Consider the following 17,750-nt stretch of genomic DNA (forward strand, 5'->3'; position numbering starts at 1 on the left):
AGGTCAAGAGGCTTGTGGGGCGAGACGAAGACCAGAAAATGACTTACTGACTGCCCTGACGAGCAAAACGGACTCAATTTGGGGAGAATTAATTTATTGCCAATTAAAACTATTTGGATGATGGAGAGAAACAAAGAGAAAAACTAAGCCACGTTCCCTCTCCCCCCACCCTTGTCCCCGGTTCTCCTTGGCCCCTGGTTACTCTCCTCACATGCCTGCCCAGCCTGGGCTGCCTCCTGCCCCTGCCCTCACCATGCCCACCGGCCCTGCTGCCCCAGCCCACTCGGTAATGACCGAACGTTACTCTTTTTGCTTGGAATGAACAGATGAAAACAGGAATTTTCATGGAGGGTAGCAGAGCCTCAGTTCATCAAGGTTGGGTGATGTTCCCAAACTTAAGATTTCAAGTCCCTTTGTTTAAGAAACCAAATGCTTGGATGATTGTAAAGTTATTTGTCTGACCTTAATAAAAACAACGTGCTTTGCATAGCAATTTTTTCCTTATATTTTTAAAACTTCTCTCAAAAAAGTTAACTTCTGCTGCGGGTGAGCACGTGGCTCGGGGTGGGGATGGCCTGGATGGGTGGCCCTGGTGGGTGCCAGCCCAGGGGGCTCTGGTTAGCTCAGAGGGTAGTTGTCAAAAATTTTTTTTCTTGGTTCATATTTTCCTGGATGTGCCACATTCTGGAAGTGAGGGTGTGCTTGTAAAATGTGCCAAGTACAAAAAGCTGGGAGGTTCTGTCATGGCAACAGCAGGAAAGGGATATTCCCGTTCCCAGTCCAAGAAGCTATGTGACCTTAGGAAGCAATTAAAATATCATAGGGTTTATGGTTAAAAAGTGCATATTAACAGATCTGGTAACAGTCTATGAATCTAAATTAATGATTTGCACACCAGCAGAAAAAACTGAGGGACATTAAAGATGTTGGAATATTTTTTAATCAGAAGATAACTGTGAGCCACCAATATTATGCAACATTAAGAAATGACAGAAAACATCTATGTTGTTTTTTAATGCCACTGTGCTAAGTGTTGGTGAGATGTTGTCATCAGTAACATATAGTTTTTGTTGCTCATAAACAAGATGAGATCTTTCTTTTTACAAAAAAAAAAAAAGGAAGGATTTGCATGTAAAGGTTTTGAGACTCTCATGAGAGCTCAGAACTCTTAAGTCTAGTGTGGACAAAGTATCAAAGAAAGCGATAACCACTGATTCAGTAGGTCCCAGCCAGACTTTCATCAGAAAAGAGTCTGGCGAAGGGTGAGAAAACCTGAAGCAATCTTGAATTTAGAGATATTATAAGCCACCACTCCTGTGCCTTATTCCTACTTTTTCATAATATTTTCTAATCATTGTGGCTACCCACTTTAAGCAAAGGGTGCTGAAGTTGATTTGAGATATTAATGTACTTTGCTAGGACCATATCAAATATTCCCTCACAAATTCTTCTCTGTCGAGGGAACATGAAGGGAGAAGTCTTCAGTCTTCCTGGATTCATAGAACTGGCTTCAGGATGCAGTGAAGGCAGGATTTCACTTACTGGTCTTTCAGTTGGAGGGAAAAAATCCTCTGGTGTATTTGACCAGGGTGACTGACTGTTATGACTCTTCTCTCAATGGGATGACTCATAGTTGCTGTGAGGCATGTTCCTCTTTAGATTGTGAAGATCAACCATGAGAGCTGATTCATCCATGATTCATGAGCCTGTGCGTTTAGCCGTTTTTCTTCATGAATGCCTTTCTTCACAGGGCTGAGCCTCGTGGTAGCAATTACTGAATTTATCTCTGCCAAAACCTTGAGCCACCTCAGCAACACCGGTAAAAGCTTAGAGACGTGTTTTTATTTACAAAACCTGATACATGACCATAAGGTTTTGGTGTGATGTGTTTTTCAGGATAGTGGTAGTGGTATAAACTCTATATGTAGGGCTTTACGTAATAGTAGAAGGAAGGTAAATTTCTTTCAATTTATTTTGCAGAGATGTGAAATGTACTGTGTCTGTGGAAATACATTCTTCTGAAGCATGACATGGTAAAGGGCTGCTCAGTAATTTGTTAATTCTTTGTTTCCATGTGGATAGTTTCAATGACTAGTTACTACAATTTCAGAATAATATCTGGAGTTTTTAGGAGGGATCCTGGAGTTACTGCCAGTTTTCTAGGATACTCTAGCTACCACAGAAACCAGAAAGAAAAGCAGAGTAAATTTGAGCCCCTAAAAGGGGTTACCATTTGTCTGCTTCATCCTGCCCTGCCCCCCCCCCCCCCCCCCCCCCCCCCGACTTGTAGGTCTGCCACACTGCCAGATTCTCTTATGTCTCTCCAGTGTCAGAGGTGTCTTATGGAGGAGGGGTTTAGCCTTATGCACCACCACCTCTCCTGTTCTTAGGTGAGGCAGGTCTCCTTAGGCCCCGATTATTCTCCCTCCCGACAGTTTCAGAAAGGATGAATTGTGACTAAGCCTAAGTTTTTCCCTCAGGTGACTAGTCACACAGACGTAAAATAGGGATAGGATAATTCTGGCCTGTTAAGATGTGGATGACTGCCACTAGATAAATTACTTCCTAGCAGTTCTGCAAGACGTGTAGGGAATGAGGGAGATGGATGCTGGCCAGATGCTCTTCTCAATAAGCTTTAAAACCTGACAGAACTGCAGGCAGTTAAGGGATGCCTTATTCCTCCTCCGAGTTCAGAAATAAGAAAAGGGGCGTGTGTGTGTACCCGGAGCAAAGGCAAGGCTTTGACAGAAGCAAAAAGCACTGCCTCCCAAACTGAAGGGACCCAAAGCTGCAGTGGAAGGGCCTTTTTGTGCAGGCGTTACAAGATTCAGACAGAATTCCCTGATGCTTGAAATGATGTTTATTTTAATGTTAAATCAGCCAGGGTCTGTAGGTTGTACTTGATCCTGTCTCCTTACTCCAGATAATGTAAGGATTGAAGGGAACTTCCTTTCTGATGTTTTCCCCTTACTCCTTACATACTTAGATTTTTTGCTGGAAAGGAATCTCCCCTCTGCCTCATGTATTGTTAGGGTGAAATTCATCTTGGTTTATTTTAAACATTTATATTTGAGCTGGTTGTGTAGATCACCCTACTGTTAGTGGAGAGGAAAGAGAATCTGTAAGACATAAACTGTCTGACCAGTTTTGGACACTGACATGCACGAGGTATGTTGCACCTTAAGATTTTGTTTTCTGTATTGGATCTGTCTCAAATTTAGATTAGATGAATCTCACCCCTAGTACTGATTTATTGAGCCTTTCCCAAAAGGTTTCTGGCGAACCAGAGAAGTTTTACCAGAAAAATGTTAGAGAAGTGTGGTTATCAGGTTTAAGACAACAATCTGTCTAAAACAAAGAAGAGAAGGTGGTCAATAATTAAACTGTTCCTTCCGTATGCAGTGTTCCAAAGCAATTGAAATTCCCAGACCTAAATACACAATTTGCAGCAGGTTTTGCTAGACCTGGACAGAGGCTGTAGCAAAGTCAAGTTCTCTGTGGACTGTGGCATGCAAAATAGTAGTACAGTTTGTTTATATAGCTGTAGTGTTTCCAGGGAAGTGTTTGAGCCATTTGCCTAGGAGGACTGCTGAATCTGGTTTTAATAAGAAAAATCTTTATCCTGATGATATTAGAGGTGTGGTTTTGTAAGCTAGCAAAGCTACAGCATTTCCCCAGGAAGGGGGATATCCCTTAGACCACACCATGCCTAAAATTTTTCCAGTAGGGATCTGTGTAGACGAGAAAGAAGCTGGTTTTTTTTTTTTTCTACAGAGAGCAAGAGAGAATGGCTTTGATTTCTCTACAGCAATAGAAAGTAGCAGATACTTTTATGGGGTTTCTTCACATCTGTATTCAAAAGTTATTTAAAATAAAAAATTGTCATTGTGTAGCAATACACATTTTTTGTCAAATTGAGTTGCAGTCTTTGAGTAAAGGCTATATATATCCATCTGCATAGACATTGTCAGCTGCAGTCACTAGTGTGGCCCTATTATACCAAATCATTTTGAACTGTGTGTGGTATCTTTTATTTGGTTTTAGGCTTTTTACATATTTTTTTTTCTCCAAATGCATAGCTTGATATTGAGTTTTTCAAATGTCATATTTTATGGAGCAGAAAAACTCCTTCTCTTGAATTTTATCACAACAAAGCTGCATTTTCAGTATTTTGTGGAAATACTATTTTACAAATATATAACTTGGGAACTCAAACGTACTTGAATACTGGTTTTAATCTAGAGTGCCTGGTTTTCTGGGTTATGTAGGATATTTAGAGATAATCCATTGAAATTACTTTCAGAAAAGAAGATTCATAGATGTTATACAGCATTCAAGGTTTTGTAAAGAATTCTGTGGACTCCTTGGTGCTTCTGTGCTTACACATTAGAAAAGTTTGGAAAATAATGTCGTAATATTAGAAATTCATCTTAGTTCTGTAGAATTATTTGAGTTAGAGCAGACCTAGAACAATACAGTAATTTCAGTAAAGAGGAGCATGAGAACATTTTTGATTCTGATACAATGATGTTTGTATCTTTCTGCATTACTAAGTACTTTTCTTGAAGATGCAGCAAATTTGTGAAGTGTTCCTGATTATAAAACAAAAGAAGAAAATAAAACCCCAGACAATGTGAAGGTCTGCATAGATCCTGGCTTGCTGAAGCTTCTCAGTTTCTGTAAACCAGATCACTAATGCCACCTTTTATGTTTGAGACTGTATAAAATTATAGAATTGGTCTGATCTTCACCTTCCCCTTGCACAAGTTTTACAGCAATTGAACTACTCTAACTTTGAGGAAGTGGTACTGGATTTAAAGAAATCTCTGATTAGAGCTAGACTTGACCCACCTTTGAGTAATCTAGGACATCATTACAGTTACTCTTTCATTGACAGAGAACTCATGTACTGGTGCATGCAACAAGTACTGCAACTTGCAAACTAAAAATCAGGACATCAGTAACAAGGTATGGTTTTGCTTGTGGGCTCTTCTTGGGAGAGATCTAATGCCTCAGAAGAACATTTACAAGCTGAGTTTCTTCAAGGAGCCAAGTCTGTTTTGAAGTACCAATGCAGAGAAGTACCTGCTCACCAGCTTTGGCGGGGGCAGGAGGGAGTTGGGGTAATGTTTTTTCCCTACTTAGTATGGTCTTAAGTCTAAAACAGGAATGATTGAAAAATAATACTGCAGGCTGCTCTGCTAATAGTTGTTGAGCAATGTCAAGGTTTTTTCATTGTGCAAGCGAAAGTGTTTTTCTAAGTGCAAGAGTCATAAATGTCTTCAGATCAAAGTGAGCTTTCTGGTTTGTGCCTTACGGTCAGTGTTAATCCTCTCTTTATTAACAGCTGCACAATACCATTGTCTTTGAGGGTGACTAAAAAACACGATGTAACCTGAGTGGGAATTTGTGTAACTGTTCTAATGATGTAATGGCTGGATTGGGCTCCAGTTGGCTTTCTTGTGGCTTTGAAAGCAGCTCAGAGGTAGTTACTAAAAGAAAGTTGATACTAGTGAATACATTGTGGGATGGGTATGTTGAGAATGTGCTGTTTAATATAGCCAGTTTTTGAAGTGTAACATTGTTTCAAAAGAAGCTGTTAATTTAAATAACTTCCAGTCTGTAAAATGACAGTCCAGCCCATAAAAAGGTAAGGCTTTTTGCCAGGGCTGACAATGCTTGGTTCTTTAGTTTGCAGAATAAATGTGGCAAGCCTTTTAATGCTGACTTTTTTTTTTTTTTCTGGCTTAGGACTAAATATTTAATCAGTCAGTATAGATTACTTGTTGATTTCAAATCATTTTAATTTATCTAGTGTTTTTCCCCCCCCTAGGGATTCTACAAATGAAACTACTGCACATTCAGATGCTGGCAGTGAGCTTGAAGAAGCAGAAGTCAAAGGAAAAAGAAAAAGGGGCCGTCCTGGCAGGCCTCCAGTATGTGTAATTTAGTTTTGTTTTGTTATGCATCTATTTAAAATTGACTGCAAACTGTTTTTCATCTTATCTTGTGGTCACATAAATAGGTTTTTAATGAGTCCTATGTCAAACTTTATGAAGACTTGTAGTATGAAATATTTATCAGATTGATATACAAACAATGTTTGGAGTATTTAAAAAGGGACATAAAAATGATCTCATAATAGCTATTATTTTTTCTTTTGATAGCTACTTTCATGAACACTATGATTTTATTATTATTGTTGTATTGCAACATTCTTCCAGACATGAGAATCATCTCAGTAAGCACAACCACTTTGTTTTGAAAGTTATAATGGATTTTAAGTGACAAATTACATTTGAGCCATCCTAGTAACTGATAATCTCTTAATGCGAATGGAAGAGTTGCAGCACAGTATTAACTAAATGCCTCAGAACATCTATTAACACATCTTAAAAATTCATGTAATTGACATACGCTGTGTACTGTGTATAGGCTGGGAGCCTCAGCCCCTGCTAGCATAGTGCAGCAGGTGATACTGCTGTCTGCTGTGTAAGGTTTGCTGTTCTTCAGTAGTCTTTGGCCATTGCTGGCCCACGAATGGGGACATACAGAAAAAATTCCCTGTTACACAGTATTTAAAGAGGCTTTCTCTTTTATTTTCATTAATTTTATAAAATAGCTAATTTATTGGAAAATATAGAAAAAATTCTGTGTGTCATGATGTCCTTCACTTTAGTTCTCCAGGGTCATCAGATATAGTTCTCTTGATTACATCGCTTGAAGTACACACTGTGGAATAAGATTTTTGGTGTTTGTGTGTGTTACTGTTTTGATTCTTCTCTTAGTGTTTGTCTGTGAGTACACCCTCAGTATGAATGTGCTATATATAGCACTAGTAGCTTGGGATTTTTTAATTTTTTATTTTTTTTTACTTTAAGACTTTCCGCCCTAAGTCTAACTCCTTAAGCACGGGCCAGTGGGGCTGTAACAACGGAGAGTACCGTGTGTTCCTCACATGTGCTGGCCAAGCTGGAGCAAACTCCTCCTTAGTATTGGTTTTCAATTTGCATCACAGTTTCTGGGCTTGCTTTGAGAGCCAACATTTTAAATCCTAGGCTTTTCTGGGCACGTCAGTCTTCCTTTTTGAAAGCTTTTGAACAGTGTTTCCTATGATGGCATATATTCTTCATCAGACAGACACATGGGGCTTCTTTACAGGAAGTTGTAAAGAAGCATGTAAAGAGAACAAGTCATCTATTTATATAGCTTGTAAGCAAAGGGCAAAATCAGAAATTATCTGAACAATATCTCGTTAGTAAACCTATGAGTTTTGAAGATCTAAAAAAAACCCCCCGAACCCACAGTGCAGTCCAATTGCTAACCCAGAAGGTTGTTAGAGTGTAGGAATTTTAAGTTAAAGCAACACTAATGATTTTGTAACCACCACACATTCACTGGAAAAGAAAAGTGAATGTTACAAAAGGTGTTTCTTATCCCTCTGTTTGAGCTTATCATTAGCTCCCTTGGGAGTATTCACTGAAGCACTCTACTGGTCCTGCTATCAAGTTACTACAGAAGGAATTGCTCATTATGCTTAGAATAACTCCAGGCTCATTAAGTGTACACAATTGTAAAGTGATGAACATAAAGAGGAAGCAGCCATTGCTTCATACATAAAATGATGGACTGTGAGCTGACTATTGCTGCTTACAAGTGTGAGCTCACTATTGCTGAGGAGCAAGACCTTAGGGTTCTCAGAGTTGACTGTACAAAAGCCTCGTCTTAATACTCAATACAGGTAAAAAAACCCAACAAATCCAGTCTTAAAGATCTGAGAAAGAGAACAGAGAGTAAAACAAATACTGTGTCCACTATAAAACTGTGGTTTGCCAAAATTTGGAATAGTTTGCACAATTCTAGTTTCTGTTACCTTTTTGACCTCAACTCCAAAATCTCAAGAAAGGGTATATGAGGATGGGAAGAGGTTCAAAGAAGAGAAACAATCAGGGCTAGTCATGGAATCTGGCCTGGAGGACCTTAGGAGGCCTCATTGCAACCTCTGCTCAGAGCAGGGTCAGCTGTGGGATTAGACCATACTACTTGGGGCTTTTCCAGTCTGGTCTTGGAAACCACCAAGGCTGGTGCCAGCACAGCCTCTCTCAGCAACCTGTTTCATCTTATTTCGTGAAAAATTTCTCCCTTGTAGGCCATCAGAACATCTTGTTCTGCAGTTGATGACTACTGTCAGTTGTTTTCCCACTATATGCTGTTGCAAAAAAGCCTCACAGGGCAATGTTCCTGGGCCCCTGACCATGTTGGTAGCCCTCTGCTGAGCTTGTTCTATCTTATCAGTACCTCTCTTGCATTGAGAGGGCCAAACCTGGACATGGTATTCCAGATATGGGCTAAGATGTGCTGAGTGGAAGGGTATAATCACTTTCCTTAGTGCTATATTGCTGTTTGTACAGCCCAGGGTGCCGATGGCCTTTGCTGCTCAGGCACATGGCTGTCTCACGTCCAGTTAGTTGTCTTCGAAGACCCTGAGGTGTCCTTTTCCACAGAGCTGTTCCCTGATCAGTCTGTCTCCAACCTGTGTTGGTGCAGGGATTTATTCCTCTGCCAGGGGCAGGTCTTCACGTTTGTCCATGTTGGATTTTAAGTGTACTGTTAGCCCAGTTCTCCAGACTGTCAATAGAGCCTTGCCCTTGATGTCATTGAGTGGTCTCCCTGCCAATTTGGTGTCATGTGCACACTTGCCAGGAGCACAGTCTCTCACCCCCTCTGACTATTTGATAAAGGTAGGAAACGGGACATGTTCTAGTTAGACTTGTGTTGTACTCCCTCACGGCCAGCCTCCAGATGGAGGATGATCCATTAATCGCTGTGCTCTGAGCCCAGCAGTTCAACCACTTGCCCGCTCATCTAGTGGTCTACCCGTCCAGATCACAGCTTCCTGATTTGGATACAAGAATATTGTGGAAGCCTGTTGAAAACCTTGCTAAAGTCAAGATAAATGGTATCTGTTGCTCCCCCCTCATCCAAAAATTCAGTAATTTTGCTATTTTTTTGGGTGACGGCAAAATGTATATGTCTGAATATACAATCAAATCCTGCTTTCATAATTGATACTGCAGCAACAGAAAGGAATAAATAAGGTTTTTCCAAAAAAAAAAAAAAAAAAAAAAAAAGACCAGAAAGGAAAAAAACACTCAATGTGTAATATTCTTGAGGAGAAATGCAAACATCTTGGAAAGTCAAATTTAGGCAAATCAATTTATAACATTAATTGATATTAAAAGTCATGGACTTAGTAATTGAGGTATTGGTTTTGCAAACATTGTATTTCACTTTCCCTCCTCCTCCCCATTGCTCACCTATCCATGCTGCTAACCCATCCGCTTCCCTCAGGTGAATTACCTGAGGTGCAGCTCTGATGTTTTTCCCCTGCTCTTCCATCTGCTAATGTGATTTTTATTTTCTCCACAGGTACTGCCTACCTTTGCTCTCAGATGTGAAACAGATTAAAATATTTAGCTAAATTCAGAGCTGTTTTTCTCAACTGATACTTAGCTTTGATGTTTTTCATTTCTATTGTAGACCTAGAGAAAGGCTTTTCTGCCCAAAGGCTCTTCCACTTTTTTGTGGTATTTTTTTTTTCCCCAAGTAAAATATTATGGTCTAATGAGATTTGATCTTTCCCTGCAAATGCTGATTTGCTTATGTCCTTAGGCCATCACAGCTACAGTGACACATCTGCCATAAACATATTGACCCCTTTTGGAAAGAGTTTACTCTTCTATGCTGTTTTGTCTAGCTGCATGGTTCTGTTACACAGCTGCACACATTGTACTCCATCAGATATATGTATTTGTTTTAAATAGGTTGATCTCAAAGGTCTTTTCCAACCTAAATGATTCTATGATTCGGTGATTTTAGTGGAAAGATAAATTACTTCTAGAGGATTTTTCAGACTTTCTTCCAGAGAAAGCCATTCCTCTTTGCAGATTTGAGACTTCTGTAAGGAAATGATCCTCATTTGAAAATTTGCCATTTGTAGCAAATACCTCTTCAGTTCGTAGAGAACCTTAATATTTCAGGGAACCTTTCCTTCCTGGAAACACTGCTTTCCAAGTTGCCCCTCCACTTCTACAAGAGACTGTTCTAATGAGCAGGTAGAGAGTCAACTTGCCAAGAGATTAAGTCCTTCAGAATAACTCAGAAGCTAACTTGGTTGCCGTGAATTTGCCAGCCTTTGCTGTGAATTTAGCAGGAGTTGTACCATGTCCTGTTATAGCAGTGACAGTGGTGGGGGCTGGCCTCCCCCTTGCCCACATCTGCTTCTAAACACTGATTCTTGTAGACCAGATGCCTGTTGGAACAACTGGCCAAGAGGTGAATCTGTCCAGTCAGTGGGATATTTGGCTCAGTTTATGCAATACTGTATGTGAGCATACCATCTGGATAGAGGTTTAGTGGATTGTGTGGGGTGGGAGCATATAGGAGTGACCTATAACAGGCCTCTGCTTGAAGTTGGAGTAACGTTGGCCAAAAATGCCTTTTCTGTCTGCTGCATTGAAATACCTGGGTATGACATGGGTAGGGATGTGCTCTCCTGTTCTAACTAGGGGATTTGAAAGCCCAAGGATCTATAATAGAACGCAGCTTTCACATTAGTGAGCTCAGGCTCAGATCAGTTATTTATCTTTTTTGTTTCCTCTCTTGGATCAACGCTCTCTGTTCAGTGTTGTTGGCATGCTTTATTTTAACCTGTGTGGCCTTACCTTCCCAGGAGCTCAGAATAGCTTGGCTTAAACCTCAGCTGTTAGAGGTTGAGGGAGTGGGAGAGATCCCTGGCTATCTGTGTTTCAGCTTTGAAGTGGGAGTAGACAGATTAGTAACCTCTTTGACTTAGAGGACAGGAAGAAACATCAGTTTTTCTGTTCCAGAGGTGGCAATTCTGGGAACTCTGCTGGTGTCCCTCTCCTCCTGTACTCGGGGCCACAGCATGCCTTTCCACATCTCTTCTCCACAGATTCCTCTATTAAGGCAAGAGGGATCAAGGCACTTCTGATCCCTTTGTCCCCGCTATAGACTGTACAGTTTTGCCTTCAGGTCCTGTTGTATTTTTTCGTATGGAGGATATGGATTACAATACCTTACCTTTGCATTCTTATGTGAAATTCTAACTTTGCAGCGGACTCTTAGCCTTATTTAGTCTTGTAGCATGGATGTTAAATACTGCAGGGGATTGAGTTTATCTTCTAGTTCCAAATCGTACATGTCCTGATTAATAGTAGGAAGGAATTCTCTGGAAGAATTTCTTTTCATAGTAGTTGAGGTCTGTGGTTTGGTGTGACTTACATCAGTGTCCTGTTTCAGCTTGCTTGCCTGATACTTTAGGTCTGTCCCTTAAAACTGAAGAGAATGTCTTACTGTAGTTCTGTGGAAATGCAGTGCGCATACAGCCAGTATGTGAAGACTTCTCTATCCTGCCGCTTGTAGCTTCCTAATGGAGAAATCTTAACTGCATTAAAATTTTTCCTTTTACGCTTTTGATGGGATGGCCTTTGTATTTTTGGCAATCTAATCTATTCTTAATTTTTCTGTGGAAACAGTCTTGGAAGCAATTGCCTCAGCTAGAAGAACTGAAGTGATTCAAGCAGACTTGACGTTTAGAACTCTTGCTAGGTTTTAAATTAAGGATGAAAAAAAAGCAACGCTACTGCCCAACACTGCCTGTGCTGTTTTTTGTTCTAAACTGCATATGCTCCAGCCGAAGCAGCTCTGTGTGCACTGGATGTTAGGTGACCTGCATCTGTCTTTATTTGTTGGAGGAGGCTTTTCATGGGGAGCAAAAAGTCCAAAGGACTGACTGAATCCAAGAACTTCAACTGTGATGATGTTATGAAGTGTGCAGTAGCCTTCTTTTTTTGATCAGTATTAATTCAGAAAATTCAGACATTACCACTCTTCCACTTAACAGGAGGTTATAATGCAGAGGCCTCTCAAGAGGATGGTGCCTTTGAGAGGCAAGTTCTTCAGTCTTACTCAAGTGGAAGCTTTTTCCAGCTATCTTAAGAAGTGGGGTATTGTTCTAAATTAATTATGGAATGAATGCACGTGGAGGCCATCATTGAAGGTGGCAGGTTAGGTGGAGTTACTGACCTGTAACACTTTTACTGTCTTTATTTCTTCTTGAAGTGCATTGGATCAGCTTGGGAAATGTTAATGGAAAATGTCAAGCTGCTTTCACTTTTTTTGTTTTTAGTGTGTAAATTAACTTTCACTATATTACTTGATTTTAGAAATGTGGGTCACTTTTTCCTCACAATCATTGTAAACACACAAAAGGGAAAGTATTATCTAGCTAATTTATCACAAAATTCTGAATTGTCATAGTTTTAGGTGAGTTACGGTCAAGGTATTTTGTTTCCTGTTTGCGTTAGTTTAGGCCTTAAAGCAACAGGTAAACTATATGGTCGTCAGTACAGCCATCTTAGAGATGCTTCTGTGGCATATTATGGAGCTTCTGAATTTGCTAATGCTGGTGTGTATAAATCCTCCGCTTTAGTTGTTGGTTGAATCTGCTGCATAGATCTGAAAAATCGTGAGTAAGTTCTGTTTACATTTGGTGACTCCGTCCATTCTGACAGCACCCCATATGTCCTGGGTCTCAGTGAGAGCACAGATGTAACTGCTACAGGTTCAGAGCTCCAAGCAGCACCTTTCTTGGTGTGTAATTAAAAAGCCTCAAGCTTGCTTACCTTGTGCTTCTTTACCCCTCCCTCTGGTCATTCTGTTTCACCTCGGTGTCAGCTCTCCCATTGCAGCAGATGCCTGGATTATGGAAATTCTTACAAGGATTTATGAATACATTAGATACAATATTGCTAACCAGCTTGCCTTTTCCATGACTTTTAAGAGATCCCTCACATAAACAGGAGAAAAGTCAGTTTTGAGTCTGAAAAACAATTAGTTCTTACCCACCCCAGGATTCTGACAGATTTAAAAAGAAAAACAAGAAAAACCAAACCCCCATGCATGATTGGCAGTTTAAGGGGGCTTTAGGCAGAAGCAGGAAATTTATGGCTGAAAGGGGCAAGCAATAAAAACAGTTGTTCCTGTTAAGAAGCCAAGGTTCTATTTTTTCCTCTATCTTGATGACCATTTGGTGGTTCCTCACAAGAGTAGACTTGCTACAGATTCACTCTGATCTTACAAAACATCACACTTTTACACCTGTCAGTGATAGTCTGACATGTTTACCAGAGCCACATTCGTCCTTGGGCTGTTCCTGTGTGGGAGCTCTTCGTGGCATTAGAGGATAGGTGTTTTGTGTTGAGCTGAAGGACCACCCTTTCCTGTGCATGCAGGTATCTCTCTTATAGGGGTGCAAGGCTGCCTCTGTTTGGTATGCTCAGTGCCAAACGTATTTTAGATTTGTAGCTTGACTTTGAAACTCCACTTCTAAGAGCACCCTGCCTCTGCAGATATTCCGCAGATATTCTGTATCATGAAGATATTTGCATTTCTATGGATGTACCAGTCCATGCTTTTCCTTCACTTGCATCAGTGGTGTTGGACGTCTCCGTCCTGGGATAGAATCACAGAATACCAGGTTGGAGGGGACCTAAAGGACCGTCTGGTCCAAACTTTCTTGGCAAAAAGCACAGTCTAGACAAGATGGCCCAGCACCCTGTCCACCTGAATCTTAATAAGTGTCCGGTGTTGGGTGATCTACCACTTATCTGGGGAGATTATTCCAATGGCTGCTTATTCTCATTGTGAAAAATTTTCCTCTTGAAATAGGGTTACCTATTTAACTTTTCTCAGGAGTAGGAACCTGTATGAAGCTGAGATCTGTCAAGATGGCCTGCAAAGTTTCTTGCTGTTAATTCAGGGACTTTACATGCAAGTAATGTCTGTCAACAGCATTGTAATATTGTATGTTAATGAGTAAGATAATGCCTATTCCTCAGTTCTGTGCCTTGCGCTTGCAAGACTTCATAATTGGAGTGCCTGGCAGTTTGTGGAGGCTGGGGGATCTGTGTCACTTGCTTTCATGTTTGCACTCCAGAGTGACATTGAGCTTGGGCTTCCTGCCAGATGCCTACTTTGTGGAAGTGCTCTGGAGAAGAAGTTCAGTGGACACCCTTTCTCTGGTGCCTCTCCACCTGAAGATGATATTAATCCCTGCCTAACTCGGAAAGTTCTAGGTTTGGATTTTCTTCGGTTTCTCAGTGGAGGATCCTTTGCCTGCTTGTTTTGTCTCTTGAGGCAAGATCCAATACAAATCCTGCATCTGGATCATCTGGATTTAGCTACTGCAGCTTGGATGCAGAATGGCTTTTGTTAAATGAAAGGCTTGGTTTCTCCAGTGAGAGAGATGTTCTCATTGTCAAAAGAAAATCTATACCAGAGAGCAATGTTATTCAAGTAGACTTAGTACTATATCTGGTGTTAATTCAGGTCTAGGATATTGAGATATTTACTCGGGCTTGAAGAATCTGGTTTTGTCGCGTAATTCAGTCAAAAGTACATCTGTCTGTTATTTCTGTACTACTTCTGAGAGCTCACTGGTGTTCTCACCTTTCTATTTCAAACTATGAGTCTTGGTCAAAGCACCCCCCTTTCTCTAGGATACCTGACAAAAGTGGAGTTTAAACTGAGCATTTACACGTCTTGTGGTTACTCATTTTGAACGTGTGCATGCTGGTCCGTAGTACTTATGTACTATGTGTACATTGCTTTTCTTGTTGTTTTTCTCCTTGCTTTCCAACAAGGTACCTTTTGGATGTGCATATCACATCTATCTCCTACTTGCTTTTGCTTCATCCTTGCAGAATTTAATGCCTCCTTTTGAATGACATGTTGAGAAAAACTGAGTATAGAGGGGGCTTGCATTAGCTTCTGTGGAGGGCATCAACTTGCATTCCTGCTTTCATTTAGTAGTATTTTTAGCTAGTTGAACTGCTTATGGCTTACTGTCACGCAGATTCAATAAGCACATGGATTATAGGTCTCAAAAGAGTCAATTTACTTCTAATTCTTTGCCATTTTATTAAATAGTGATAGTGTGTCTCTTTGGAGCTCAGCAGACCTCAAACATTTCACGTATTGATGGCTTTCTTGATGATAAAGGCAGCTTTGCACGTTTGAAAACTCATTGAGGAGGAACACATATTCTTTTGATCATAAATGCAGATGTTATCAAAAAAACTTTTTGCAGAGACTACCATTATTTCAAGCTTTCCAGCTTGCATTTGTATGCAAGTCCTTAATTGAATATTTGCAAGAGGCAGTTGCAGTTGCACCTTACCTTGTGCTTTTCTTTAGCTCTCTGTCCCCACCAGCAGTGATCCCTTTTAAAGTAAGAGGAAAGCTAGGCTGCAGGTCTGTCTTCTGCCAGCTCTTGTCCAGAAATTAGATCACTTTCCTCTACAGGAAAATTCTTAATGTGTCTGCAACTAGAAGATGCAACCAAAAATGTTGACTTAATGTTCTTTACTAAATGCTTAATACAAACTGGCTGACTGTATACTTGAGTAAACGGTACCATGAGGATACTGTCCTAAATTTAATCTTCAAGTTGCTTGCGTATTGTTTTGTTTAACATAATTTCTCAAAATAGCTTTATTGTTCTGTGGAAAATGGCAGCTTTTGCTTTTGTCTGCTTCACAGTAGGGAGAAAGAATAGAATATGGAAGTAAGGTCATAGCAGGAATCTTACGTTATCTTCCCAGAAACTTTTTTTTTTTTGGTTTGCATAAGGTGACTTAAATTCAGAGCAAACCATTCACTAGGTGACTTTTCAAATGGGATCTGTACCCCCTGATTATAAGCTTGATGAATCTAGAGGAAAATTTGCATTAAATAATTTAGATTCACTGGGAAAATGTTTTAACTCATAAAGTTTTGAAACTAAGGGGCTATTATGATCTATTAAATCTGGCTGTATAAATTCATTGATTTAATTTGAGTTGAAGAGCTGACTTTATGTACACAGTTTCTTATAAACATTGTATAAAAGAGAAAATGCAGAACATGAATGGTAACATGGCAAGTGTATTTTTAATAAGTTATTGTCTTCCAGAGTTAATTAGTTATTCTCAAAGTTTATTTTGTGTGCCAATATAAAACATTTTTGCTGTCATGTCTGTAATTTGCTATTATTTACCTAGTTGTCATGTTGTCAAGCATCTTTTTTTGTTAAGTAAGACTAATATGGGTATTGATGTGAACTGCTGCTCCAGAGTTGGGAATTCACCACTGCTTACCTTGACATGACAGTGGCTTTTAAGTTGTTCCTCAACAGCTGGCGATAAATAAAAATATATGTACCTGTCTGAATAAAGCCCTAAACAACCTAGTTGAATTTCATTTCGTAGCTGGTCCTGCTTTGAGGAGGAGGTCAGGCTGGAGACCTCCTGAGATTCCTTCCAGCCTGGCTTGGTTTCTGATATTTGTGTGTATATACATGTGTGAGTGTGTAAACGTGTGTGCAATATTTACATGTAATTGATAAAGACACATTGAGTGATTTCAGATATAGCTATAATAAACTTTCCTTCTGCTGGTTTTCTTTGCCCAGTCTGCCACTAAGAAACCGCGGAAGTCTCCAGCAGACAAGGGTCGTTCTGAATCTGGAGCTAGAGGAGCAAGTCGTGGAAGAGCTAATGGCCACCCTCAGCAGAATGGAGAAGGGGACCCTGTCACTTTGTTTGAGGTGGTTAAGCTGGGAAAGAGTGCTATGCAGGTAAAATAACTAATTGTGTTACCCCTTCACAATTCAGTATAGCCCGATTGTAGGACTTCAGTCTAAGCTACGCTTTTGTGATCAATTGTATTTTTTCATAACCTGTATCTGTCCAATAGCCTGTCTGTGTATGATATAGGGACAGAATGTGCTTTGATCGAGGACTGTCATACATACTTCTGAAAGACTAAAACCAGATCAGAAAGTCATGTATTTCAAATTCTCTATTATTGTGTTTATTACTTCCAAATTGAAAATACATGTCTGTGTTAAGCAGTCCATTAAAGAATATCCTGTAATAAGTTTTATATGAGGAAAAAGTATATGGTAAGTGATTGATCCGAGGCTTTTTTGTTTGCTTGCTTTTTCAAAAATACCTGCTGACACAAGCAGTTTTGAGTACTTTTGCACTGTAGCTTGCATTCTCCTTGCTGTCCCAACCAGAGCAGCAGATGAAGGCTAAACTAGTTGCCTAGACTTCCTTTGTGTCTGAGGGACAAAGATGGACAGGTGTTGAAGGTGAATTTTTCAATGTAAAATAAATATCTAAGATAGTTGTAATGAGTTGCCTCTGAAAGTGTTTCTTACTCCTTCATGTTTTGACCAATTTCAGAGGTCTTACAGGATCTGTTGGGCCAGATGAGTCCCACCCCAAGAACCTCTATAGATGATTTGTTTTCGCAGTGCGTGTAAGCTTTCACTAAGCTACTGTGCTCCAGCTATTGTTTTTGGCACTCAAAGGAGAAACAATGGGCCTAAACCACTGTTCGTCTGGTGCAGTGCGAAGGCAACAGTCATTGCTGCTGAAGGACTGCCTTAAGCGAACCTCCTTTACTGTGCATTTCAACAAAGCAGGACTCGTGCAATATCAGTTAGTTAGTTTTGACTTTGTGGTGCTAACATGAGAAAATAATAAGTGAGGAAAACAAGTAGCCAAGTCCCATTTTCAATATTACCTTTAGTGTAGCTAAAAGCCAAGTCTAATTAACCCCCAAAGGAACCTTGTCTTCCAAATGAGTGAAAGCTGTTGGAAATTTTCTCCCAGACTCAA

General features: G+C 40.1%; 1 protein-coding gene across 4 annotated transcripts in view; it reads left to right on the plus strand.

Moving 5' to 3' along the window:
• The window catches only part of STAG1 (STAG1 cohesin complex component), a 199,549-nt gene that overhangs the window by 43,775 nt on the left and 138,024 nt on the right, over positions 1 to 17,750 (plus strand). For 3 of the 4 annotated variants that reach the window (XM_080409718.1, XM_080409720.1, XM_080409719.1), the window contains exons 3-4: positions 5,834 to 5,936; positions 16,520 to 16,699. In XM_080409718.1, coding sequence (XP_080265844.1) covers positions 5,834 to 5,936; positions 16,520 to 16,699 — 283 coding nt within the window. The remainder of the gene's footprint in view (positions 1 to 5,833; positions 5,937 to 16,519; positions 16,700 to 17,750) is intronic. The other variant, XM_080409721.1, reaches the window with a different exon arrangement.

This window comes from Falco punctatus (assembly GCF_963210335.1).
Source record: "Falco punctatus genome assembly, chromosome: 13".
In the NCBI taxonomy this organism is placed as follows: domain Eukaryota; kingdom Metazoa; phylum Chordata; class Aves; order Falconiformes; family Falconidae; genus Falco; species Falco punctatus.